The sequence below is a fragment of the Leptopilina boulardi genome, unplaced genomic scaffold (assembly GCF_019393585.1).
Source record: "Leptopilina boulardi isolate dan_hultmark-lab unplaced genomic scaffold, ZJU_Lbou_2.1 LbouV2_64, whole genome shotgun sequence".
Classification (NCBI taxonomy): Eukaryota; Metazoa; Arthropoda; class Insecta; order Hymenoptera; family Figitidae; genus Leptopilina; species Leptopilina boulardi.
Window position 1 is genome coordinate 976,495 of NW_026138010.1, and position 23,178 is coordinate 999,672.

At 31.9% G+C, this 23,178-nt stretch overlaps 1 protein-coding gene across 3 annotated transcripts in view; it reads left to right on the forward strand.

Annotated features, from left to right (window-relative positions):
- LOC127290435 (trithorax group protein osa) overlaps nt 1–23,178 on the forward strand; it is a 310,977-nt gene that overhangs the window by 241,249 nt on the left and 46,550 nt on the right. For all 3 annotated transcript variants that reach the window (XM_051318983.1, XM_051318984.1, XM_051318985.1), the window contains exon 6: nt 21,859–21,953. In XM_051318983.1, coding sequence (XP_051174940.1) covers nt 21,859–21,953 — 95 coding nt within the window. The remainder of the gene's footprint in view (nt 1–21,858; nt 21,954–23,178) is intronic.

Here is a 23,178-nt window from a genome sequence, read left to right on the forward strand (position 1 = left end):
TTTTGGCTATACCAAAGCACGTGATGTAGATTTTATTTCACATGAAAGGTGTCACAAAAATGTATTCCTGTTTTTTTCATCTCTACTTTTACATGATGTATTGTTATTTTTATAATTTTCTAAAAATTATGTCATATACTTGAAGTTTTCTATATTGGTAAAACAAGTTAATGCAGTTGAAAGTTTAATACAAGAAATTAATTTTGTGACATTTGAAAAATTATTTAGAGAGCGATATAATAACTCTTTTAGAAGAGGGAATTCAGCTGTATAACTTTATATTTGAAAATTTGGAAACAAATAAATAATTATATTGACTCATTGAGCTTTAAATAAATGAAAGACTGATAAATGGATTTTATCTAAATGTAATTAGGAAAATGATGACAATCCAGTACAGCGATATCAAGTAAGCTAATTCTCTTGTCGGTATAGGGTGGAAAGTGGCATGAGCATAGAATCATTATAAATAGTCATAATTACAACAGTCGCGCGTACTTGATTCAATTACACTGATTAACGTCGTAGGTTGCACCTTCCAGGGTGGCTGCAGCTAAAAGGGAACCTCGTATAGCAACCGGAACTGGTTTCCGAGGTGAGCGCGTAAAATATACGCCGTATCCTGGCTAGGATCCCAGGACTACGGGCCTGGAAAGGTATTATGCTTATGCATAGACAAGTTATAGCGTGGCTAATATGATTATCTCTTCGACGACAGAGTAAGAGGAGACGCTGCAAAAGCTACCTCATCCTTCCTTTAAAGCACAGTTCCACTTAGTTTAAAATCATAAAGATCAATTTTCATCAACAAAACGCGATTTTCCCATTGTAAAAATAAAATAATTAAATAGAAAAGTCAGACTTAACTAAAAATTATTAATTTTTGTATCAGGATACGTAGAGCACAGAGAAGGGAAAATAATATTAATGAAGGAATTTGAAGAGATTCGGGAGGGGATTTGTCGCGGTTTGGATCGAAGTCGAATAAATTAGCTTCAACGTAGAACGCAAGCGAGATATAAAATTTTGAATATGAATGACCAGTTTTACATTTATAATGAGATCTTATTTCAGAAACAAAAGCACACTACCGAAAACATATGTAGATGAAGGCGTTGTAATGCGCGAGAATCTATTGAGCAGATGTTCAATTTTTTTTCCTTAAATCAAATTGTTATTCACTCATCACTAAATTGTTTTTATTTTATTCATTGTATTTTTGTGGAATAAAAATTTCTTCAAATTCAAATCTTAAATAAAATATATTAATAATTTTCTTTTTTCATGATGATTTCTGTAGGATTTTCACATTAAATTAATGCGATCGAATAAACGTCAGAATTTACAACGAAGCTCTATATTCTCGACGACACATGCACAAGCCATAGAACGAAGAGACGATGAAAGGTTCTCATCCAGTCTATCCCTTTCGCTAAATTCATTATCCGTCGGTAATTCCATCGATGCTTTAAGCTTGGAAGTCCTCTTCAAGGGATATACTCCTAGGACTGTGCGCTGTGGAATCAAATTTCCACGTGAATGTCATTTTCTTCTTAAATTCTGTTTGTTTATTTTGGTTTCTTTTTCCCTTATATAATGATAGGGGAAGAGATGGGTTTGATAACTCGATTGATTTGATGACATGAGAAGGTATTTTAATGTTGTGATTAATTAATTTGCTAACTGATGGTATTGGTGTGAGAAGAGTAATCATTATTGAAGAATGTAGGTACAGTATAATGTCTCCAGTCAGATGGAAATGGGCTAGTCGACATTTAATACCAAAACGTTGAATATTCCCCAGAATAGCCCTCGATATTGAATTGGCTCCCGCCTAATTGTAACCTTGCTCTCCACCCAAGTCTCATTCACTTGTAAACGACATTTGCATAATTTTTACATCGTCTTCCTTGTAATCGATTTGAATGCGCGACTCTCCCTTTTCTCTTGACTTCTCCATTAATTCTCCCATCGTTTGACAAGGTATATATTTTCTAAAAACAGATTCCTTTTCTCTTCCTCTCTGTAATTATTATTTCTTACATCGAACAGAATAAAAGTTTGATCAAAAATAAGAGGAAAATAAAACTAATCAACCCGTTAATGTTTTTGGGTCAATCTGCCTGCCTCGAAGCACTTGAGTCTTAAAAGTTTGATCGTCGAGGAATTTCCGTGAATATTAGCAAAGTGAAAATCGAGCTGCAAAACCGCGGGCGGACATTACAGTAATTTAATAAAATTTTATCTGCATCGCGATGGTAGAAAAAGCAGGAAAAAGAAGAGGAGTGAGAAGTTGGCAATGTTGAGAGGTGAAAGGGGGGTTTGGACTGGAGACGAAAGTTGTACACCAATTAACGGATTAAAGTTGCCATCAGATGCAGGCTGTTCGAGTGCTTGCTACTTTGCTCAGAGAATCGCCGAGGGGCTACGCTTGCTATCATTAGCGACCCGTCGCTTTTAGTCGAGTTCGTCTATGTAAGTTGAAAACTCGACTCAGTCATCCGTCCATCCACTTGTCCCTTCTTTCTTTCATCAATATCACTTGACAGTCTTGACCGCTTCGAAGCGGCACTTTACTTCACTTTTCTCGATCAAACTCTATTTCAAAGCCACACACTATACATTTACCTTAATGACTGAAAACCTCTACAGAAATCGTCGGTCATTTATTGCATTTCACCATTTTTGTCCATCTCTCGAAAAATGAGAGAATTTTTTAATGAACTCAATTTAACGTTAATCAGACGCTTTTGGAAGTTGAGCAACTTTTTTGTGAGAGATTGAAGCTCGCAGCGGAAAATGAAAAAAATTTTCATTCATTGAATACATACTATGGTTGGGACTATTATTAACTGGAGTCCTTTGCTGAAGTTAATATATTTTTAGTTGCGATTCATTAAATCTTATTAAATTGTCTTCATTTAAAAATTTTTTATATTGATGATATGATCCGTGATTTATTCCTTAATCGAAATAAATCAGTATTTGTCTACTTTTTTAAATCTTCAAATTTTTAATTAACTTAGTTTACCTTTTTGATACTAGAATAATCTGAAACAGAAATATATATTATTATTAGTGTTTTTCCTACTTTATAAAACTTCTGTCAATCACTCACCTTCGTTAATCAAAATTATTATACAACAGGATTTATTTCCAAAGAAAAGATTTACTTTCTCGATTAAATTCCTGGTTAATTGATTAATCAAATAATCCTCGGTAAAAATAAAGTGAATGATTGTAAATCGAAAAAAAATTTAATTTGAGATTACAAGTGGTTTGCACAAGATTAGGATTGAAATCTAATCTTTAAAAGAGGAAACACGATACTCGTCCATTGAGAAGCTTAAAGCGGCACTCGAAGATTCTAGAATGGGGCGAATAGTCCTTAGGGCAAAGCTCAATCTTAGGCGACGACAAGGTGGTTGAACGCGATGACAGTAGACATCTTGGGAAGTTGGAGCTCTGACTCTACAAGGGTCGAGGGGTTATCGCGGAATCGGAATGCGTAATGGACGAGACGATCTCGGATTACTAATAAGCATCGACCTACGGAATCCAACCTTCCACCTTTTTTACTCTCCTCCATTTTAAACATCTTCAACTTGAATTCTCTCTTCAATTTTCATACCATTCCGTATTTTCATAAATTCGAATCTTTCTTTCATAATTCAATTTTTAAACATACGTTAGTATTTTCTTTTCCATTCAATTTATCCTTATAAAAATTATTGTTATTTACAGAAAGTATTACATCTCGATAGCTGAAAGAATTTTAATAAGGTTGAGAAAGTGAAATTTCTTCTATAAATTAATAATTAACATCGATAAAATGAAAGAGTATTGAAAGTTCTACTTCTGCGAAAAATGATATTATCTGGACATTGAAATTGAAAAGCAGCATCAGGTTGGAGTTGGACATTGTAAAGGAAACAAAAGGGGGTGGTTGCAAATGAAAGTGCATGTGCGATGTGAATAAATGTGCCACGTCAAGCAAAAGGTATCGCGAACACCAGAACGGACGTGTAGATAAAATACAAGTGTTCACTCTCTGACGAATCCTCTTGAGTCCAGAAGCAAAGAGCCAGTTGCCGCGAGGTATGTTTCAGAGCAAAGCAAGGCGAAACAAATGAAACGCGATCGAAATATGTTATAGGGAGAGTTGGAAGTTATAGGGGAAAATAAAGCGTTTTCTGTCGTTCTCGGTCCGGCGCGGCGTTACTGTGAGTCACGTGAGGGAAAAAGGCCCTCGGAACTGTCGATTGACGGCAGTTTGTTCCGTGTAAAAAAACACTCCTGCACTTTCATCATTTTTATCAATTTCTACACTTTTTTCATACCCTCTTATTGTTTGATTAAAACTTTTTTTTTAATTTTTAGATACAAAGATATTTATAGAGAATATTAATATTGTATAATGAAGACTTAATTAATATTGTAAGTATGCCAGTGCTATGACATTTGTTACAAGGTTGCTCATTAAACGTCAATACTGCCGTACAAAACAAAAAAGTCTAGGTATAACTGGCATTTGTTTTTAAGTTAATTTTCGGTTAGAAAACTAGGGGAAATGTTAATTCTAAACTTTTTTTTTGTATGGCATAACAAACAACAAGAAATTTTTTACTTTCATTTCATTTTAAATTTAAATTAATTTATTCGGTCAAACTCGGACAATTGAACATTTTTTTTAAGTCATTTCTACTCCCACTTCCATTTCCACCTCTACTTTTTCTAATTTCCACTTTTTCGTCCGCTTTTTCTAATTTTCATTCAGGTTGAATATTTAAAGAATTTTATTAGATATAATTATTTTATAAACGAATTTTCATTTTTCGAAATAACATTTGAGAAAATTTCTTTTTAAACGCATTTTTAATAAAAACCAATTTCAGGTACGGAATTTAAGTTTGACATGATTTCGACTTTATAAAATTACTCTTTATGAATGAGACTTCTGCCAAATTAATATTCGGTTAAATTAGAATTTTTTTAAATAAAGGAGGGGAGCCCATAAGCCCTATATTTGGGCCATTTTGTATATTGATTTAAATGATTGAAACGTATTTTTTTACAAAGAAGAAATATATTTTTGATGATTTAAGGTGGAACGGGAATTTTGAAAATCCGACTTCAGATTCGTAATCAGCGACCCTAAAAAACCTCCGAGTAACAAGTTTCAAGTGAATCCAACAATTTTTTTTACAAAACTCGCCCGCTAAAAACCCTTCGTTTCAAAGAGTTAATACGACTAAAATTCCCCCGTTTCACCTTAAATCATCAAAAATATACTTCTTCTTTGTAAACAAATACATATCAATCATTTAAATCAATATTCTAAATGGCCCAAATATAGGGCTTATGGGCCCTCCTCCTTTGAGGAAAGAGAATATAATTATGTAAAATAAAACTTATGTCAAACAAAACTTTGGTACCTAAAAATAGTGTTTAGTAAAAATGCGTTTAAAAAGAAATTTTATTAAATCAATTTTCAAACAATAAAAATTCGTCTAAAAGATAATTATATAATTACAAGGTCAATTCTGATCCAATAAAATTCTTTTAAATGAAAGTTTTAGTTCATGATTTTTATGAGACATTCATGCGCCCTATTTAAGATAATCAACCTGAAAAAAAAATTTTAAAAGCGGAAGAAAAGGTGGAAATTAGAGAAAATGGAAGTGTGATTGGAAATTGAAAAAGTTGAGGTGGAAATGGAAGTGAGAATAGAAATTGGAAAGATTGAAGTGAAAATGAAAATGGGAATGGAACTCCGAAAAAGTGGAAGTGTAAATTAGAAAAAATGAAAATGAAAGTGGAAGTGAAAATTAAAAAATGTATAGAAATAGGATTGGAAATTAGAAAAAGCATAAGTGTGAATGGAAATTAAAAAAAGTATATTTTATTTCTTCGATGAAACTAGACAAACCTTTAGACAAAAAAAACGTGAAATTGCTTAAAATATTCTTCAATAGAATATAATCAATGTTGGAATAAATCACAGAAATCGGCCTTCAACTTAAAAACTTAACCTTTCGCGAAAAAAAATGATAAATGACACTTTGATAGTGTCAATTTTACGGAGTAGAATTCATAGTAAAATTTATTGAAAGGGTTGCTTTTGTAGAATTTGATTATCTTCAAGAGTCGTTAAATGTCAAATAACGGTTAGTGATAAAGGGTAACGTGATGGAGAACGGATAGAGAATGAAAAAAAGAGAGAAATTGAAAACGATAAAGGAAGGTTGAACGCGTGTACACAGGTGCGTAGAGAGGCTTCAACAGGTGGTCACTCGCATCGCGTCCGGGGAGCGCCACAACACCGTGGCTACCCATCCATCAAGGGCTTTGTGCCCTCTATGTTCTCGATGGTCATGTGCGGCCGTGGCCTATCGGAAATGGTAACTGTCCAATAGGTGCTTGCCTCTTGAACAAGTGGCCCTCTTTTTCCCTACGAGAGCTCGTCGAATTTTTTTTTTTTTTTTGCTCACTCTTTTTCTCCATTTCCCCGATATTCTCCAAATTCACTATCCGTACTCATTCTCAACGATAATTCTTCCTCCAATTCTCCACACTTGTTCCTCGAACAAACGCACAATGGATTCGTTAATTAAAATCTCTTTTCTTCAAGAGCATTAATTCTTCAAAATGAGATTGAAATTTATTTTTAACAAACATTTGAAAATGAAGAGCTAAATCCAACGTTAGAAGTTTCTGGGCGAAGAATTGATACAGGGCTACTCCCATTAATGATGGGATTCTGTTCAATAATGATTCAAGTTAAGAGAATAGTTCTGAATTTTCGGGAAAGTTGATCGAGGAATTATAAATGCTCTGAAAAGTCCTCTGCTGCATTCCGCGAGAGAATCGTATAGCCTTAAAAGTAAAAAGAGGGAAGGAGTAGAAAGCGAGGGTGGCAAAGAGATCCGGATTTAAGGCGTCGTCCGTGAAAGCCCTCTGGAGGCGCTGGAGTCCTGGTCGGGGTAGTTTAAGAGAAAGAGAAAATGGCTTGGGCTTGGTGAACTGGTTGAGGAAGGGGGTGAAGGAGATTGTGGAAAAAGGGAGAAGGGGGGTGGTAGTCGTCGTTGACGTCGACTGGGCGTGTTGGAGTGTAAGTGCTAAGATCTCGGAGTGCATTAACATGCCCCGGAGGCAAGCTGAATACAACCCTTCTTACATCCAAAGCTCAAGCTGAGACCACCGCGCCAAGAAGAAAGGAGGATAAAGGGACACGGAAGGAGGTAGATCAAGTCGGCGGAGAGGGCCCCATCGTACCGCAGAAATTCCCACTTAATTATATCAAAAATGTTTTATCCTCCGGCCTTCCTTCTCTCAGGAAGAAAAGAATCAAATGCAAAATCTCTCCAACTTTCGCGATGATCACTAAATCTTTACTTTTTATCAAGTGAGTAAATCAGTCTTTTCGTTTATCACTTGCGTCAAGTGTGAAAATTCCGAGGCGTGAATATTCGTTTTTCAAATTTTCTGAATGTCCCAAAAGAAATTAAGTTCACAGAGAAAACCTGGTTTTACAATGAGTCAGGTTGGTGGCGCCACTTTCTATGTCGTTTAGCATTCACTCATTTTGAGTTGAAACAAAAATGAGACTAGGTTTTTCTGTGTTCGTTCTTTTCAGCATCCTTAGTGATATTGCCATTTCGCACGAATCAAGGCTTCATTTGTTTTCATTTCCAAGTTTTGGTTTCCTCCCAAGAATCTGAAAAAAGTTTTTAGAGTTTAGAAGCATGTATAAAAATGAAGTCAAATACACTCTTATTTTACAAATTTATTTTGTAATCATAAGGATTACTGTAACTTTTTGCAATACGAAATTAGGTAGGCGTGAAACATGAATTTTGTAAAGAATTTAAGAAAACAAAAGGGATTTAATTTTTGAAGCAATTTGGAATGTTGAACACGAATTAGGGATTGAACAGAGTTGAAGGACTAATCAGTGAGCAAAGACGTTCGGATTTTCAGGACAAGAAAATGTTGGTTCTTGCGTATAGTTGAAGAAGGCTCTGCGGTGTGCTGGGTTTTACATTATTTAGGCAGATCCGAGGACACCCAGACCTGCAGGACGCTAACGTCGTTGCATGCTAATCATTCGACCCAGATTGAATAATGAATCAGTATTCTTTTCCTTCTGTTTTTGAACCTCTTCTTCCTCCTGATACCGCTCGCCGCTTTTACGTGACGGGTTTTTTATTACCCACTGGGAAACTGCTTTCTATATCCTTCCTGTCCTATCTTTTCGCCATTAGTCATGTCGATCCTTATAAGCTGAACAACAATTTTTTAAAAATCTTTTTTCTTAATCCAGATTGAATTGTAAATTGAAATTTCGTATTTGCAGCTTTAAAATAACTGTAATCGATACATAATAACAGTTAAAGCGCAACTTTGTATAATTTTTCATTTACTATTCTAAATTAGTTTCATAACTCTTTCACTCCCTCTTGTGGTTTTTATGGTTTATTTATTGACACGGATAATTACGTATGAGAACGAAATCGATTTCCTGTAACCGCAGACTTTTTATGGAAAAAACTTTAAAATTTTTCTAATGGAAATAAAAAAGAAGCATACGATGATTCTCCGAAAAAGAGTTATAAACATGTGTTTCTTTATTGATCGTTTGTTTGTGAAAATAAAGCCTTGATTATATTCAAGTTTCAGACTTTGAGCGATCGATGGTGCAAATGTTATATTTATATATATATATTAATTCGAATGATCAGTTGCGATCATTTTCCCTTATGCACATTACTTAATGATCAGTTCTGAATTTAAAGTTTAACGTGTGTCCCACTAATGAACATGTCAACATGGTAATAACTCGGGTGTAATTAAATTACAGGAAGGGTAATTAATCCAGTATGAATTAGAAGCTAAAATTACATCTACTCTATAATCATGGATAAATATTTGTAAATTAATTAATTAATTATTAACGGCCTTATTTTTAGTGACATGTAATTCTCTATTTGCAAAGTAAACGATCATCTATGCATAATAACCATATAATATTATGAGAGAAATGTAGGTCAAAAATAAGTTTTCCCTTGATGATTGAGAAAATATGGGAAAAATCGTGTGAAGGGGGATGTGTAAACGTAAAAGTCGAGGGAAGAGGTGAAGGTGGGAGGTACAGCTTGGAGGCGTCGATACCGTGACAGATTGCCCCTGGTATTTTCCACCACATACATCATCGGCACCCGCCAACCCTTAGTTCTACTTCGATGCCCTCCGCCATCGAATCTCTTAATTGGCATCTCTACCTCTGAGTTGGCAGTCACGAAATTTTACGCTTTGAAGATCTTTTACTTAAAAAGGTAGAAAAACATTTTCTGCAAATTCATGCTCATTCTGTTATTGACAATATTTCGTAAAGGAATCTTCGAGAAGCCAGTCGCGAAAAAATACAGCTATTTAATATAATTATTTACTGACCAAGAAGGAATTAATTATTTGTTATTTTTCAATTTCTATAAACAATTTTTATTTAGAAATTGTTAAAAGTTTATTAAACTACAGGCTAAATTTAATATTCGGTATATATAAACTTCCCTCAAAATTTGAATCAATAATTATTGTTTTGTCTTTCTTTTATAAAATTTAGGAAAGCTGTTTTCTAATTGTAAGCTTAATTAAAGTTCTGAAACACATTTCTTAAAATGACTTTTAAAATGTTTGACGAAGTTTACTTTAAGAAAGATGAATGTATTTAAAAGTTTGTGACAGATTTTAAATTCACTGTAGATTATTTAAAAAATTGTTAAATACTTATAATATATATTTAAATACAGGTGATTTAAAAAAGTTGAATACATTCAAAAAGCGAAGTCTAAAAATTTAAGATAAACAAAAAATAAATAAAATTAAAAATCTCGATATTTTGCAGATAAATCTTTCATCTTTTGATTTACCGTTGTTCATTGTCGATATACATTTATTACCGTTCGTAGTGAACCACAGCCTGAAAGATCGTTAAATTTTATTGTGTTTTTTGTCGATAATACTCGAAATAAAGTTACTTTATGACGAGCGACAACACCAGGAAAGTAATCCGCTTTAGGTTCGGGGTTACGCTTCTTCAAGTTCAATTCAGTTATGCCTGTATATATTATTTTTTATTTGTTTCGTGCCTTCTGTTGCCAGTATTATCATCTACAAAGGAAAATTGATGGAGTAAATATATTGAAGAGGGGGAAAGAGAAAAGTAAGACAACTGCATATAAAAAGCTGACGATATATTAAATTGACTAAAATAGTTGTGAATGAGCTATCTATTAAAGTCATATTCTAGACTAAACAGGTACTGGATGGAAGCATCGCGATAATGTCGTTGTGGTAGAGAAGAGGCGCTAAACCGGGCGCTCCATTATCTTAACAAATCTAATCTCGCGGTGGCTGTTTATAAATGTCTTGTTTTCCGCCAAAATAGCGAGACTGGAAACAAGCACGAGAGAGGGAAGTACGAAACTGGAATGTTTCATCTCCTCTTTCTCTCTGCAAAGGAGCTTATAGTCTTGAAATTTATTTAAAATCATTTGTTGTGTTTTGTGTTATTCATAGAATCATTAAAACTATTGAAAGCAAGAATAGAGAATTATTTTTTAAATTTTCATCATTGTTAGAAGAAAAAACTAATCATAGAGTTTTATGTAAATTTTAAAATTAAGTACTTTGAGACTTTTTCTAATCGAAAGTAATTTTTTCTTGAGATATTCAAACTACTTTATATTTCGTAAACAGTAAAAATTGTTATTTTAGAGTTTTATTTCAGAGAATGCAACGTTGCAATTGGAGGTGCATGTGTACATTTTATTTTAAAGCGCACATAACAAAAGAGAATGCAGAATGAAGTTAGGCACAAGAGGCGAAGTAGAATCCTGTTATTACAGTTAGGAACGCGTTTCACCGCACACTACAGGGCGTAATCCCTTAAGAGCAATAATAAGAATCCATTCTGCGTCGCTCTTGGATTCTACGTTAAAACTACCGTCGTCCTCTGTACACGAGAGAGACGGCTCGCCAGACTTAATTCGAGGGTTGTTCCACGCATTGTGGTATAATCTTTAGCTCTCCCCCTCTGGCGACCCTTTTAAACCATTCAAGCTCACTTCTTCCTACTTTCTTATTCAAGAAACGAAATAACATACACGAGACAAAATAAAGTACACTACAAAGTATTAACTATTTCAAAAATATTAATTTTTTGCAAAATAAATTTACGAAAATATTTTTTTCAAATTAAATTTTTTTAAGTAATCATCAAATTTTTTATTAGTACATATCGTTTCTAAAATTTTTCCCTTCAATATTTGCATGAGAAAATGATTTTTGGAACAACTAATACAAAAAGCTTATCTAAAAAGGGACATGATATTTTTATACGTAAAATCTGATACATATTTGAAAGAATTTTCATATAAAATTGATTTTAGCTTAATGAAGCTCTTATGCACTGGGTCCTAGTGACTATAGTAAAGTTTCGTTTTGCCTTGAAAACAGAAACAGAGAAACTGCAATATCTCGAGCGTAATTTGCACACAAAGTACCACCGAGAGGTGTACATTTGGGATGTGTTAGATGCATGTATGAATCGCGCTTCAGGACATTATGCAAACGTCCCATCCAGGGGTGAAAATTCGTTACCTATATACGTACATCAGATTTACTAAGGGGAAAGTTTATCAATTCGAAAATAAAAAAGAAAGAGTGAGAAAGACCTTCTACTTATTCGAGAAAATTTACAAAAATTAAATGAATATTAGTTATAATTGTATTCGAACTTTAATAAATTACTCTCTAAATTTGAATTAGCGACTATTCGCTTTATTCGTAGCTGCATACTCTGGGCTGATTAAAATAGCGACAATTCGCTAGCAAACAGCGAATATTCGCTAGTAATCAGCGAATTTTCATTGAGTGATTATTCACTTATTCTCAGCTGCATACTCTGCGCTAGGAATAAGCGAATAGTCGCTAATTCAGATTTAGAGAGTAGCAGATGCGGGACATGCGGGTGGAATCTGGAAAATAATTTATTTTAATTAAAAGATCTTTTATTTGATTAACTTATATGGCTTCAAAAATATCTTTAGATAATTTTTTTTATCTTATTTATGCTCCAAAGACCAGAAGATATATATTGTAAAAAGTGGAAAGTTTGTGTAAAGTGTAGAGCCTGCTCCTCGAAGTGCGTAGAAACGAACGGTGGTACTTTTCAGTAGTACGAGTATGTGTACGATCAGCCATAGCCATAGGCCTACGGTAGGGATATGCTATCATTCGAGTCAGACGCTAGAGAGGGGATAACTCTTGGTAATTTAATATAATCTGAATAATAATAATAATAATTTTTTTTTAATAATTATTTTCTAAAATTTAAACATAACCTTAAAAAATATATCGATCTGATTGTTTATTTTTTCTTTCAAAACCTTCAAATATAAATCTTTTTTGTAATCTTTTATATGTTCTCTACATTAATTGGATGATTGTAAAAATCATTAATGTATTTATTCCCTAAAGAGGAACTATAACACCATCCGACACGATTTTTGACCCACAAAAAATCCAACGTTTTCGGAAACTAGGACCCAAAAAAAATACCCGTGTCTGGCCGTTTTGCTAGATCAAGTCGTTTGCGGGTTTTAGGGGTGAAAACAACCCCTAAATGAAAAGTGACAAGATATCTTTTAAAAATTATTAATATTTTATAAAACTTAGCATATGGGGGTTTTCGGAGTCGCTGATTATTAAGCTGATATCAGATTTTCAAAATTCAAAATGGCGGATCCAATATGGCGATCAAATTTTTAAAAAAATATTAATTTTTTATTTTATATCCGCCATTTATATATTTTTTTGGGTCCTAGTTTCCGAAAATGTTGGACTTTTTTGTGGGTCAAAAAAAAGTTGAATTTTGTCAGACGGAGTAATGTTTGAAACTATAGTTGGGAATTTAAAAAAAATATATTTATCTCTACAAAACCGTATTTAGGCCTTTTTATTAATTTATTTTAATTACATAGAAATATAAATTTATTTATATTAATTAGTCACGAGCACGTAACATTGAAAAAAACTCTTGGAGAATAATTAGTAGTTGAAAAAGAGTTTAAAAAGAAAACGTTGGTCAGTATTTAGATACCTGATCCCTCACAGATTAATTTATCCGCTGGAGCAGTTAATTTTGGTGGATACAGTAGTCGAGAGTAGTGAATCGGTTTGTATCCAATGTCCAAGCATTCTCGGTACTACGGAGCAATAAAGCAAGTCTTCTCTTTTGGGTTTGCAAAGGCACTCGGTCCTCATCTGCTCGTCGAGGTCCTCCACCCCATTCCGCTTCTTCGCCGACTCTCATCCTCTTTTCTCCTTAAAGCACCCCTCCCCCCTCTCTCCACTTTCCGGGTACACGGCTGATTAAACGCGCAACTACATAACGTAACGCAAATATACTGCCCTCTCTCACTCTTTTTCCCCCTTTTCTCAGAAATAAGGGAAAGAGGATGCTCTCCATTCCACCTTTCGGCATCTCTTTGAATTCCAACCCCTCACTCCCGGTCACTTGACAGAAATATTTATCGAGGGTCTCCTGCCTAGCTACAGTTCCTCTCTTTGCCCACAAGCACGTTTCACGTTGATGCGAGACGTCGACACATCGCGTCTCTCTACGTAGTGGATACTACTTCTATACTTCCGTTAGCAGTGCAATGCTTCCATCAGGACTTCGTTCGCGTTCTTTGATCCAACCTCGAGTTTGTTCGGCACGGATTATTTGCCCTCTTAATTACATTTCGATCCTACATAGACACATCTGCCATCCTGTCGTCGAGCTTTCTAGTAGTTTTCAAAGTTACTTGCGATACTTTGTTGATTTATTCACAAAATTTGCTGCTATACTCAAGTTTATCTTGTTTTTTTTTCTTTCCTCAAAACTACGTTAAGCTACAAACGTGCTGTAAAAAACTAAGGATACAATTTCATTGGAGTTTGACTTCACAGAAAATTAAAAGGCATTAAAATAAGCTGCAACGCTTATTATTTTAATCCAATTTTGCTTATTTTAATACCAAAATGGATTAAAATAATAAGCGTTGCAGCTTATTTTAATGCCTTTTAATTTTCTGTGTTTTTTTTATTATTTCTTTAAAATAATTTAACTCGAACATTTCTAGAATAACATTCACTTATCATTTCTCTCGTTCACCCTTTGTGACAACTCTAGCTAAAAAATAAATTCCCGAAAATAAAATTGCTCATCTCTACAAACGGAAATTAACCCTCTGTGTAGGAATTTTCAGGTAGATCATACATTTAATCAAGGAAAAATGTAATATAAGCCGAAAACTAGTCGAGTCTCGGCAGCGTTGGTACCCCGCAGGGATTTTGCTGTAGGGGTTGGTCGCCCTGCGACCGCAGAGGGAGGAACAAAGGAAGTTATCGCTGCGGAATTTTTATGTCGTCGAGACGAAGGAATGTAAATCACGTTTTTTCCTTCTCATTCTCACATCCATTCGCTACCAAATTGCCCTAATAGATTTCATACAAAATAATGTGTACGCTTATTATTTTCAATAAGTTAGAAAATAATTTTCAAGTTTCGATTCAATAAAATGAATTCATAATAAATTCAGTCCAATTTCTCAAAGAGAACAATTGAAATAACTAATATTTTGAATGATAAGGAATATTTGTCCCCGCATAGTAAAGTAATGAGTGGAATGATTTTGTGACTCTGTGTGGGCCCTTAAGAGAAATGCAATAAAACGATGGCTGTGAAGATCGTCCTTTGAATAGCATCCACGAAATTGGCTAACATTTGAATAGTATTTCAATGGTTTCAACCGACTGCTTTACAGGTTTACGTTGATAATCTCCGAGTGGAGTCATGCCGGTTATCCATGCTTGTCAGCCGGATTTATGAAATGGCAATAAAATTTATATGACTCGTTAGGGGTTCTCTCGCGTCCCGAGATTGATGTTGGAATTTGCCCGAACCGATAGCCCTCGGCCATGTCCGTCCATCTCGCACCTCGCACAAACGCAAAAGTATATCCGAGATTATTGCCGTAAATGACCGCAAAAAATGTGCACACATAGCTTTCTTACTTTACGTCCCATTTCAATGTTATTTGCAGTGTAAATATAAAATTATAACTACCCATTAAAACTTTCATCTCATTCTATAAAATTGCTTCCTTACAATTTAGTTATACTCATTACAATCGATTGTTATCTCGTTCCATATTTTATTAATCATCATTTTTAATCATTATTTTATTATTTATTTTAGTATTAAATTTAAAATTTTCAACATAATCTTCATATTTAACTTGGCAACAAACTGATTTACTTTTATATACAAATTCAACCAATCAAACCAATCTACCAGTTTCTTTTAAAATATAAATTTATATTTCAACTTTTAGGCTCTGTCATGTGTGACGTCAGAACATTTCGAGGTGAGACTTCCTAAGTCTGGAGGGACAACAAAGCAGATGACACATTGTAATCTTATGAAGAAATAAAGACGTCACTTTTATTTAATTTACTCAAATCTTAGTCACTTAAAATGCTTATTGGCTTGAAAAAATAGTCTAATGTAGTCTACTAATTAAAGGTGTTATACATTTGATGCAGTTGCATCAGAGTATTTGCAGGATTTTCGATTAAATACATGTTAGTGAATTTAGAAACATTTGTTTACTTCCCAGATAACAAAATGCCTGCATAATTGCAGGCCGTGTGCCGGACCTCAGTCCGATTGATCGGACCAACGTGCCGGCACATAAGCAGCGCAATGTACGCGCCATTGCTGGCGATATCGCCCGCCCGCGGTCCGATCCATTAAAGTACAGAAAATGTTTTTTACTAAAATAAAAATTGAAACTGCGTCTATGTAGATACGTTTAATGATTATTTAAACAATTTCAGTAAAAAAATTACACGTGCTGATTAACATTTTGAAAATGTGCTCTGGTAACTTTTTTTATCAGATAATCAACCATCTCATTGATTAAATAGCTAAAAAAATAGTGTTCAAAAATATTTCATTAGTAAAAAATGAGCTGTTTTCGGAATTTAATCACGGAAATGCATATATTTAATTCAGTATGATTATTTACAATACTTATCTTAAAGTTAAATTATCTCACGCACGCAAGGGGAATCGAAACCGCGACCTAACGCAAACTAAACCTAATGCCTAACCAACTGATCTATCAACGCACTTGCTTTTATTTACAAGAATTCTGTCCTAAAAATGAACTATAAAATACTTTTATTTAAAATTATTGTTTTTCAAAATTTCATTTATTCAAAATAATATTCTTCTTAGAATTAATTATTTTTATTATAAATAGATCAAACATTTTGAATATTATTATATAGATTGTAAAATCTATTATATTTACGAATTCATCAAACTTAAGTAGCAAACAAGTTACAAAAGAAATTCTAAAATTATTCTTGTAAATTATATCGATGGCCCCTAAATGAAAACACGTTTTTCGCGAGTGCAGATAGAAAACACTTTATTAAGAAAAACAAATAGAAAACATCTTATTCAAAATGACAGTTGTTTGAAGGCTATGTTACAATTTTAATTAATGGTTATTTTTAAAGTATGAATGATACATTAAAATTTAAATTAATTTAAACGTTTATATTGTGTCAAACTAACGTTGTATCCTTAAATTATTTTATTTAGACATTTGATATTGGCTTAAAATAAAAACATAGCAAAAGTTAAGAAAATTAGGTTACAAAATTTTCAGATGAGTTTTCTATTTTTTTTCGTAAATAAGGGTGTTTTTTGTTTGCTCTCGCGAATAACGTGTTTTCATTTACGAGCCATCGATATAAATTCTCAATGTAACATTAATAATTAAATCTATCTTTATTTTATTAATTCATTAATTTATTTCTTTGTTAAAGTAAGACAAAATAAATATTTCGAAGTCAAACTTATTAGCTTTATTAAAAGTTTTCATAGTTTTTTTAAAATTTATTCCATCCAATTTTCAATTTATTATTCAATTAATTCAATTCGTTTCATTAATTTTTATTTGTTTAATATTTAGTACAATTTTTAAAAAACTTTTCAGTTAATCGTTTAATTTTTTTAAGGATTTTCTTTTTTTCCCACACATCACATTATATTTCATAAACATTTCATGAATATTTCATTGAAAGATTTGAAATATTTCAATGCAAGGTTCATGAAATGTTGATGAAAACAGGAAAATGGCCGCCTATAAGAAATATTGCCGTGAAATTTTGCTGAAATATTACACATTATGACTCCTGCAATATTACAAATGAAGACTCTGCAATATTCAAAAAATATTTCAAAGTTAGAAACTTTTTTAAAATATGAAATCAATCGTTATTTTCTAACATGTTCAACACCTTAGGATCCTTAGCATCATTTAAGTTGGAATTTTTCTATAATATTTTAATGAAATATTTCAGCAAAATTACACGGCAATATTACTTACAGGCGGACATTTCCCTAATTTCAGCAATATTTCAAGGACTTTACATTGGAATATTTCAAAATTTCAATGAAATATTTCAGAAATATTTAGAAAATATCATGTGCTGTGTGTGTTTATACGTTATTTTCTCATTTTGTTGTTAAGTTCCTTTATAATTTTTTATCATTCTTTGCTCATTTAATAAATTTTATAGTTTTTCATAATTTTTTCATTTCTTAGAAATGTTGTCCCTTCTCTAAACTGAATAACTTTTTCCTTATATTATTCTTTTTTAATAGATTCTAGTCAGTTTTTTTTGCATTTTTTCCTGTATTTTTACAAATTTCCCAATTGTTCCTATATTTCAGTAGTTTTTCGTTCTGTTATAACATTTTCTTTAATTTTTAAAAAATATTTATGTAAATCATTTCAATTTTTTTTTAATTTTCAGATTCTTTTTATATTCGTTTATAAATTCTTCTATTTTCTTACAACATTTTATTTTATACAATTTTTAACATTTCATAATTTTTTTAAAATTTAAAGCTGTTTAGTTTTTGTTTTAGGCATTTTTAAATATTTTAAGCTTTTTTCGTTCTTTAGAGCTTTGTTCTTACATTTTCTAAACTCCTTCATTTTATGAATAATCTCCTTAACTTTCTTATATTTTAAGAATTTTCTTTTCTTAACATTTCTAAAATTAATTTATTTATAAATTATTTAATTTTATTAGTGAAAGTAATACTTTTTTTATTTATAATGAAGATTCAAAAACAGAAATTTAAACAAGCCTATTGGCAGATATATCCTGGACAAAAGATCCGGATAATATGTCAGGAATATTGCGAGCACGATGCTGGCACAGTCGGTCTTGTCATAAAGTAGGTGGCACAAAAGGTGCGTTACAGCAGGGACACGGTCCGCCGCTCGTTGTGCCTGTAACGTGCCAGACACGTTTGTTATCTGGGTTACTTTTTATTTTATACAATTTACGTTGATTTTCATTTAAAATATGTCCTTCACATATTTTAAATATAATATTTATACATATTATATATAATAAAACGATATTTTGTATACAAAATATCGTTTTATTATGCTTTTAAAATATAAAATTTACTTTGTAAACTGTAAACAAACACTCATAACCTCACCAAAACAAATTTATTGACAAATGTTGGAATATACATATACAAGCAAATGGCTCACATGCATAACACATTTGATTAATAAAGCACATTTTACTGTTACTTCAAGCCAACAAGCATTTCAAGTGATTAAGATCTGAATAAATTTAATAAAAGTGACATTTCTTCATAAGATTATAACGTGTCGTCTGCTTTGTTGTCCCTCCAGGCCTCTGACGTCATATCTTGAACTCGAAATATATCGATGAACTGACAGAGCCTAATGGAGCATTTACACCTTTGGTAAAAAAAAATTTTTACTTTGATTTTCCAAAACGCAAAAATCTAATTGGTTGTCCATTTTATCAATCAGATTGTAAAAAACCAATCAGGTTTGTGTATTTCGGAAAATGCAAAATAAAAAAATTTTTTACCAAAGGTGTAAATCTCGGTGTAAATGCTCCATAATTTCTTTGAATGAAAATTATATGTTTGGTTTAAGATTATGTGGGCAAAGGATATTTTTTTGTGGTTTGAAACTTTCTCTGAAATAAAAAATGATTTCGGTTTAAAATGTTGGAAAAATGGTTTGGTTTGGTACAAGAAATCTCGCTATTCTTCTCATTTACTATAACTTAACGCGAAAATAATAAAAATAAAGCAATAAATAGTAACATAATGTGTTTTATCATAGTTCATTCAGCGGACACTCGCTCGAATTAGCGCTGTTTACTGGAGCACTGACACACTCAAGCAACGACTGTGTATGCGACGCCATGTTTCTTTTCATTTTCGTTTAAAAATTAAACTTTTTAAACATCATTTTTTAATAATTTAACTCAAAATTATGTATTTTTCGGAGAACAGCGAGATTCCTTGTACCCTAATTTATCATCCCTCAAAATTTTAGACAAAAATCTCTTCTCATTTTAGAGTGAAATGTATACTACCAAAACACATTTTCCCATACTAGGTCACGTGGGAGGTTCCCACATACCCTTAAACTAAAAAGTTAGTTTAGAAAAGACGCAGAAATTTCCACTGAAATTCCAGTAGAACCTCCGAAATATACCATATCTTTATATTTTTGACACCTTCTTCACCCTGCTTTTCTTCATTCTAGTTCCCCGCCATGTATCGAAAAAAGCTACCATTCGCTGCAATGTTTCACAATTCGGATGTTTCACTGATTATTTTCTTGTAAATGGTGGTTGTGACATCACTAAACAATATGGCCGGAGGGTTTGCTCTGTTTTGGTGACAGATATAACGTAAACATTTACATTTTTTATTGAAAATTAAACAATGCAGCTTTCTTTGTCTGAAATATTAGTTCTTATGAATTCGACGCATTTAAGTTGAAATTTTATAGAAGGTAAGAAGTTAATTAATGCCAGACATCTTATTTTTTGGTTGTAAAGTGTGAGTGGGAAGTGAATAGTTTTTAGGTTAGGTAAAAGGAGGTACATAAAAATATAATTCTAATAAGTTAAATAATATTGTTTTTAAATCTAATTTTTTTTAATTTTTCTAATTTTTAAGTTGTAAAATAAATGTATATAAATTCGATGTATTATCATTTACAGACAAAAAACATATACTCAAATTCTTACACTTTTTACTGGTACAACCGAAAGCTGAGCAAAAATTATTATTGCTTTACGATGTTTCAGGAGTAAATCTTCAAATTCTTAGAAAAAATATTGTAAGAAAGAACAGAAATTAAAAACCAAAAAATGGAAATTTCATGGAGAGAAATATTATATAAAAGAAATGAAAAGAATAAAAGATTTGTATAGAAAGATGTAAAATCCAAAGACAGAAGCAAAATAAAAAAGAGTTAAAGAACTTAAAATTATTACAAAAGAGGATGTCAAGAAGTATATGGTGACTTAAAATGGTGCAAAAGTGTAAGAAAAATTTTTAAATAATAAAAATTAACGAAGCTGAAGTACGCAACGTTTATGATAAACGATTTTTAAAGAAATAATTTTTTAAAATAAAAAATTCTACAATTTTTTGCCTAAAAAATATTTTTTTTTATAATTTGTTGATTAATGAAAACTAAAAGAAATATTTTTTAGACGAAAAATTATAGAATTTTTCATTTTGAAAAATGATTTCTTTAAAAATCGTTTATTATAAACGTTGCGTACTTCAGCTTCGTAAAAATTATATAAAATTATCATAAAAATTGTATAAAGAATTATGTAATGAAAATATTATTGCTCTCATCAATATTACTATTATTATTTCATTAAAATATTTATTTTATTACTCTAACTGTATCGAAAAAAATGAAAATCCCTTTAAAAACAAAATTTTTGGCATTTGGTGCAATTACAAGAAAAAGAGTAAATTTTTGTAGAAATTTCTTGCTATTTGAAGGAGGATTTCCATATAATTTTGCTCGCGAGAGTCATAACAGGGCCGAACATTGTAATAAAAGGGTACTCTCTATTTAACATTCGTAGCAATTAAAACTTTGTGAAATAATTCAGAACTCGTTTCTCGTAAATCAATTCGAAAATAAGTGTTTAATCCGTTGGTTTCTTTGTGGACATTTATTGGCCCAGCTTTTGTGACGTGGAAATAATTTTGAATGCTCGTTTCAAGAACACGGTACGAGGGGTGAATTTCGATGACTTACCATAAGGTTGTGAGGGCCTTTATCGTTGGATCTTAGACTGCCAAGATTCGAGGACAGGTAGAATCCTACCTGTTGCTCTGATTTCGAGGTTCCGATATTCCAAAAAAAGTTACATACATATTTGACTTAAAAAACAGGTGGAAAATTGTTTTTTATTTTTATACATCTCCCGTTTGTAAAGGACTTTGTTTTTAAAATAATTCACAATCATTTATCGTATTTTATGAACTAAAAAAATATGGTATAAAAAGAGATTTTTTAAAAATTTAATACTTCATAGATTTCAAAGGAAAAGAAAGAATTTTTATAATAACGATTTCATAAGTACTTTCCATTTTATGTAATTTTATATTAAAAATTTTAATAACAAAATTTGAATTTCAAAATTATTTTTAATAAAAGTTCTTTTTTAATTTGCGAAATAGAAACTGTATATTATACTTTTATTAACATTTTTTTCCTGTATTATATTAATAAAAGGAAACGAAGAAAAAGAAAATGAATTCTATATTAAAACGCAGTTTTTATTCTCTAATTTTAAAACATTGTTAATTAATTAAAAAGATATTACATTTTTTACATTTTCTAGACGGATGACCGAGGAAGATCACCCGGAAGTTCGCGACGACCTACTCCTGTCGCAATTACTACCTCGCCACCAAGTCCTGAGGAACCCGTTACGCTGTAAGTACAAGATAAAATTTTATTATTTTTTGTATCCCGTATAGAAATTTTTCAACTATTTCAATCTATAAAATAAATGAAACAAAAATTGTAAAGTTAACGTTATTGTATTTTTGAAAACATATGAAGTAATCATGAGATTCCGGTTCGAACGCTAAAGGTAGTATTTATAAATACAATAGATCAATAAACTAGCCACAGTAAACTGTGTGAGGTATTAAAAAGCATTGCAGTTTAAATTTATACCATAAAAGATCAAAATAATCTATTTTAATATTATTTGAATTATGTTTTTTTCAATTTCGTAAAAATAAATGTTTCTAAGTTTGTTTTTTTAAATTTTGGAATTTTAATCTTCGATGGATTAAATCGTTGCATCTTATTTTAATCCATTTTGGTATTAAAATAATACTTTACAATTTACTGTGTGATAAAAATGGTCAAGTTCGAAACAATTTAAATAATTTCATGGTAAAAATTTCTAAACGGGACTAAAAATATCGAAAGATTTCTATATCTTTGAAAAAAAGTCTTATATATGGTATAATTTTATATAAAAGTTTTGTTTAGTGGTTGAGTTCTAAAAAGCCACTCAGACAAATTAGTGTGCCTTTTACGCACACGAATATTCACATTTGAACAATCGAAATACTCGCGCTACTGTGTGTTTCTGTTGGTTATATATGTATATCCAGCATCTCGGTTCTTACGCCTAAAACCGGGGATGGTGATATTTATGCCGGTTTTTTATTGCACTTTAGCCCGCGAGTAGAATGGAAACAATATGTCACCCGGGGGCGGGGGGAATGAGGTGGGGTTAGGGGAGAAGGTAGAAACGAAGTTCTTGTAGCCGGTGTAGGGCACTGGTGGCACCTAACGTTAATACTAACGCCATAGTCTTCGTATATACCCAACCCTACCGCGAAGTCATGATTTTAAACGAACAACCCTCACACAGACATCGGGTTACGGTTTTCAGAATAACGCGCCGAAAATTCAGCCACCTCTCTAATGGGAATAACTGATTTTAGTTTACGACTCTCATATTGAGCTTTGCGGGGGGCAAACCCTTAAAAATTATTGTTTCAGATGTTTCCAACTTACTTAGTTAATCGATATTTCATTGTGAGTTAGAAAATAACGTTAGAAGGATACAATTTTTGTAGGGAATCACTAAATAAGCAACTGAAATTGTTTTTTTTAAAAAAATTTTGCAAAAATAAAA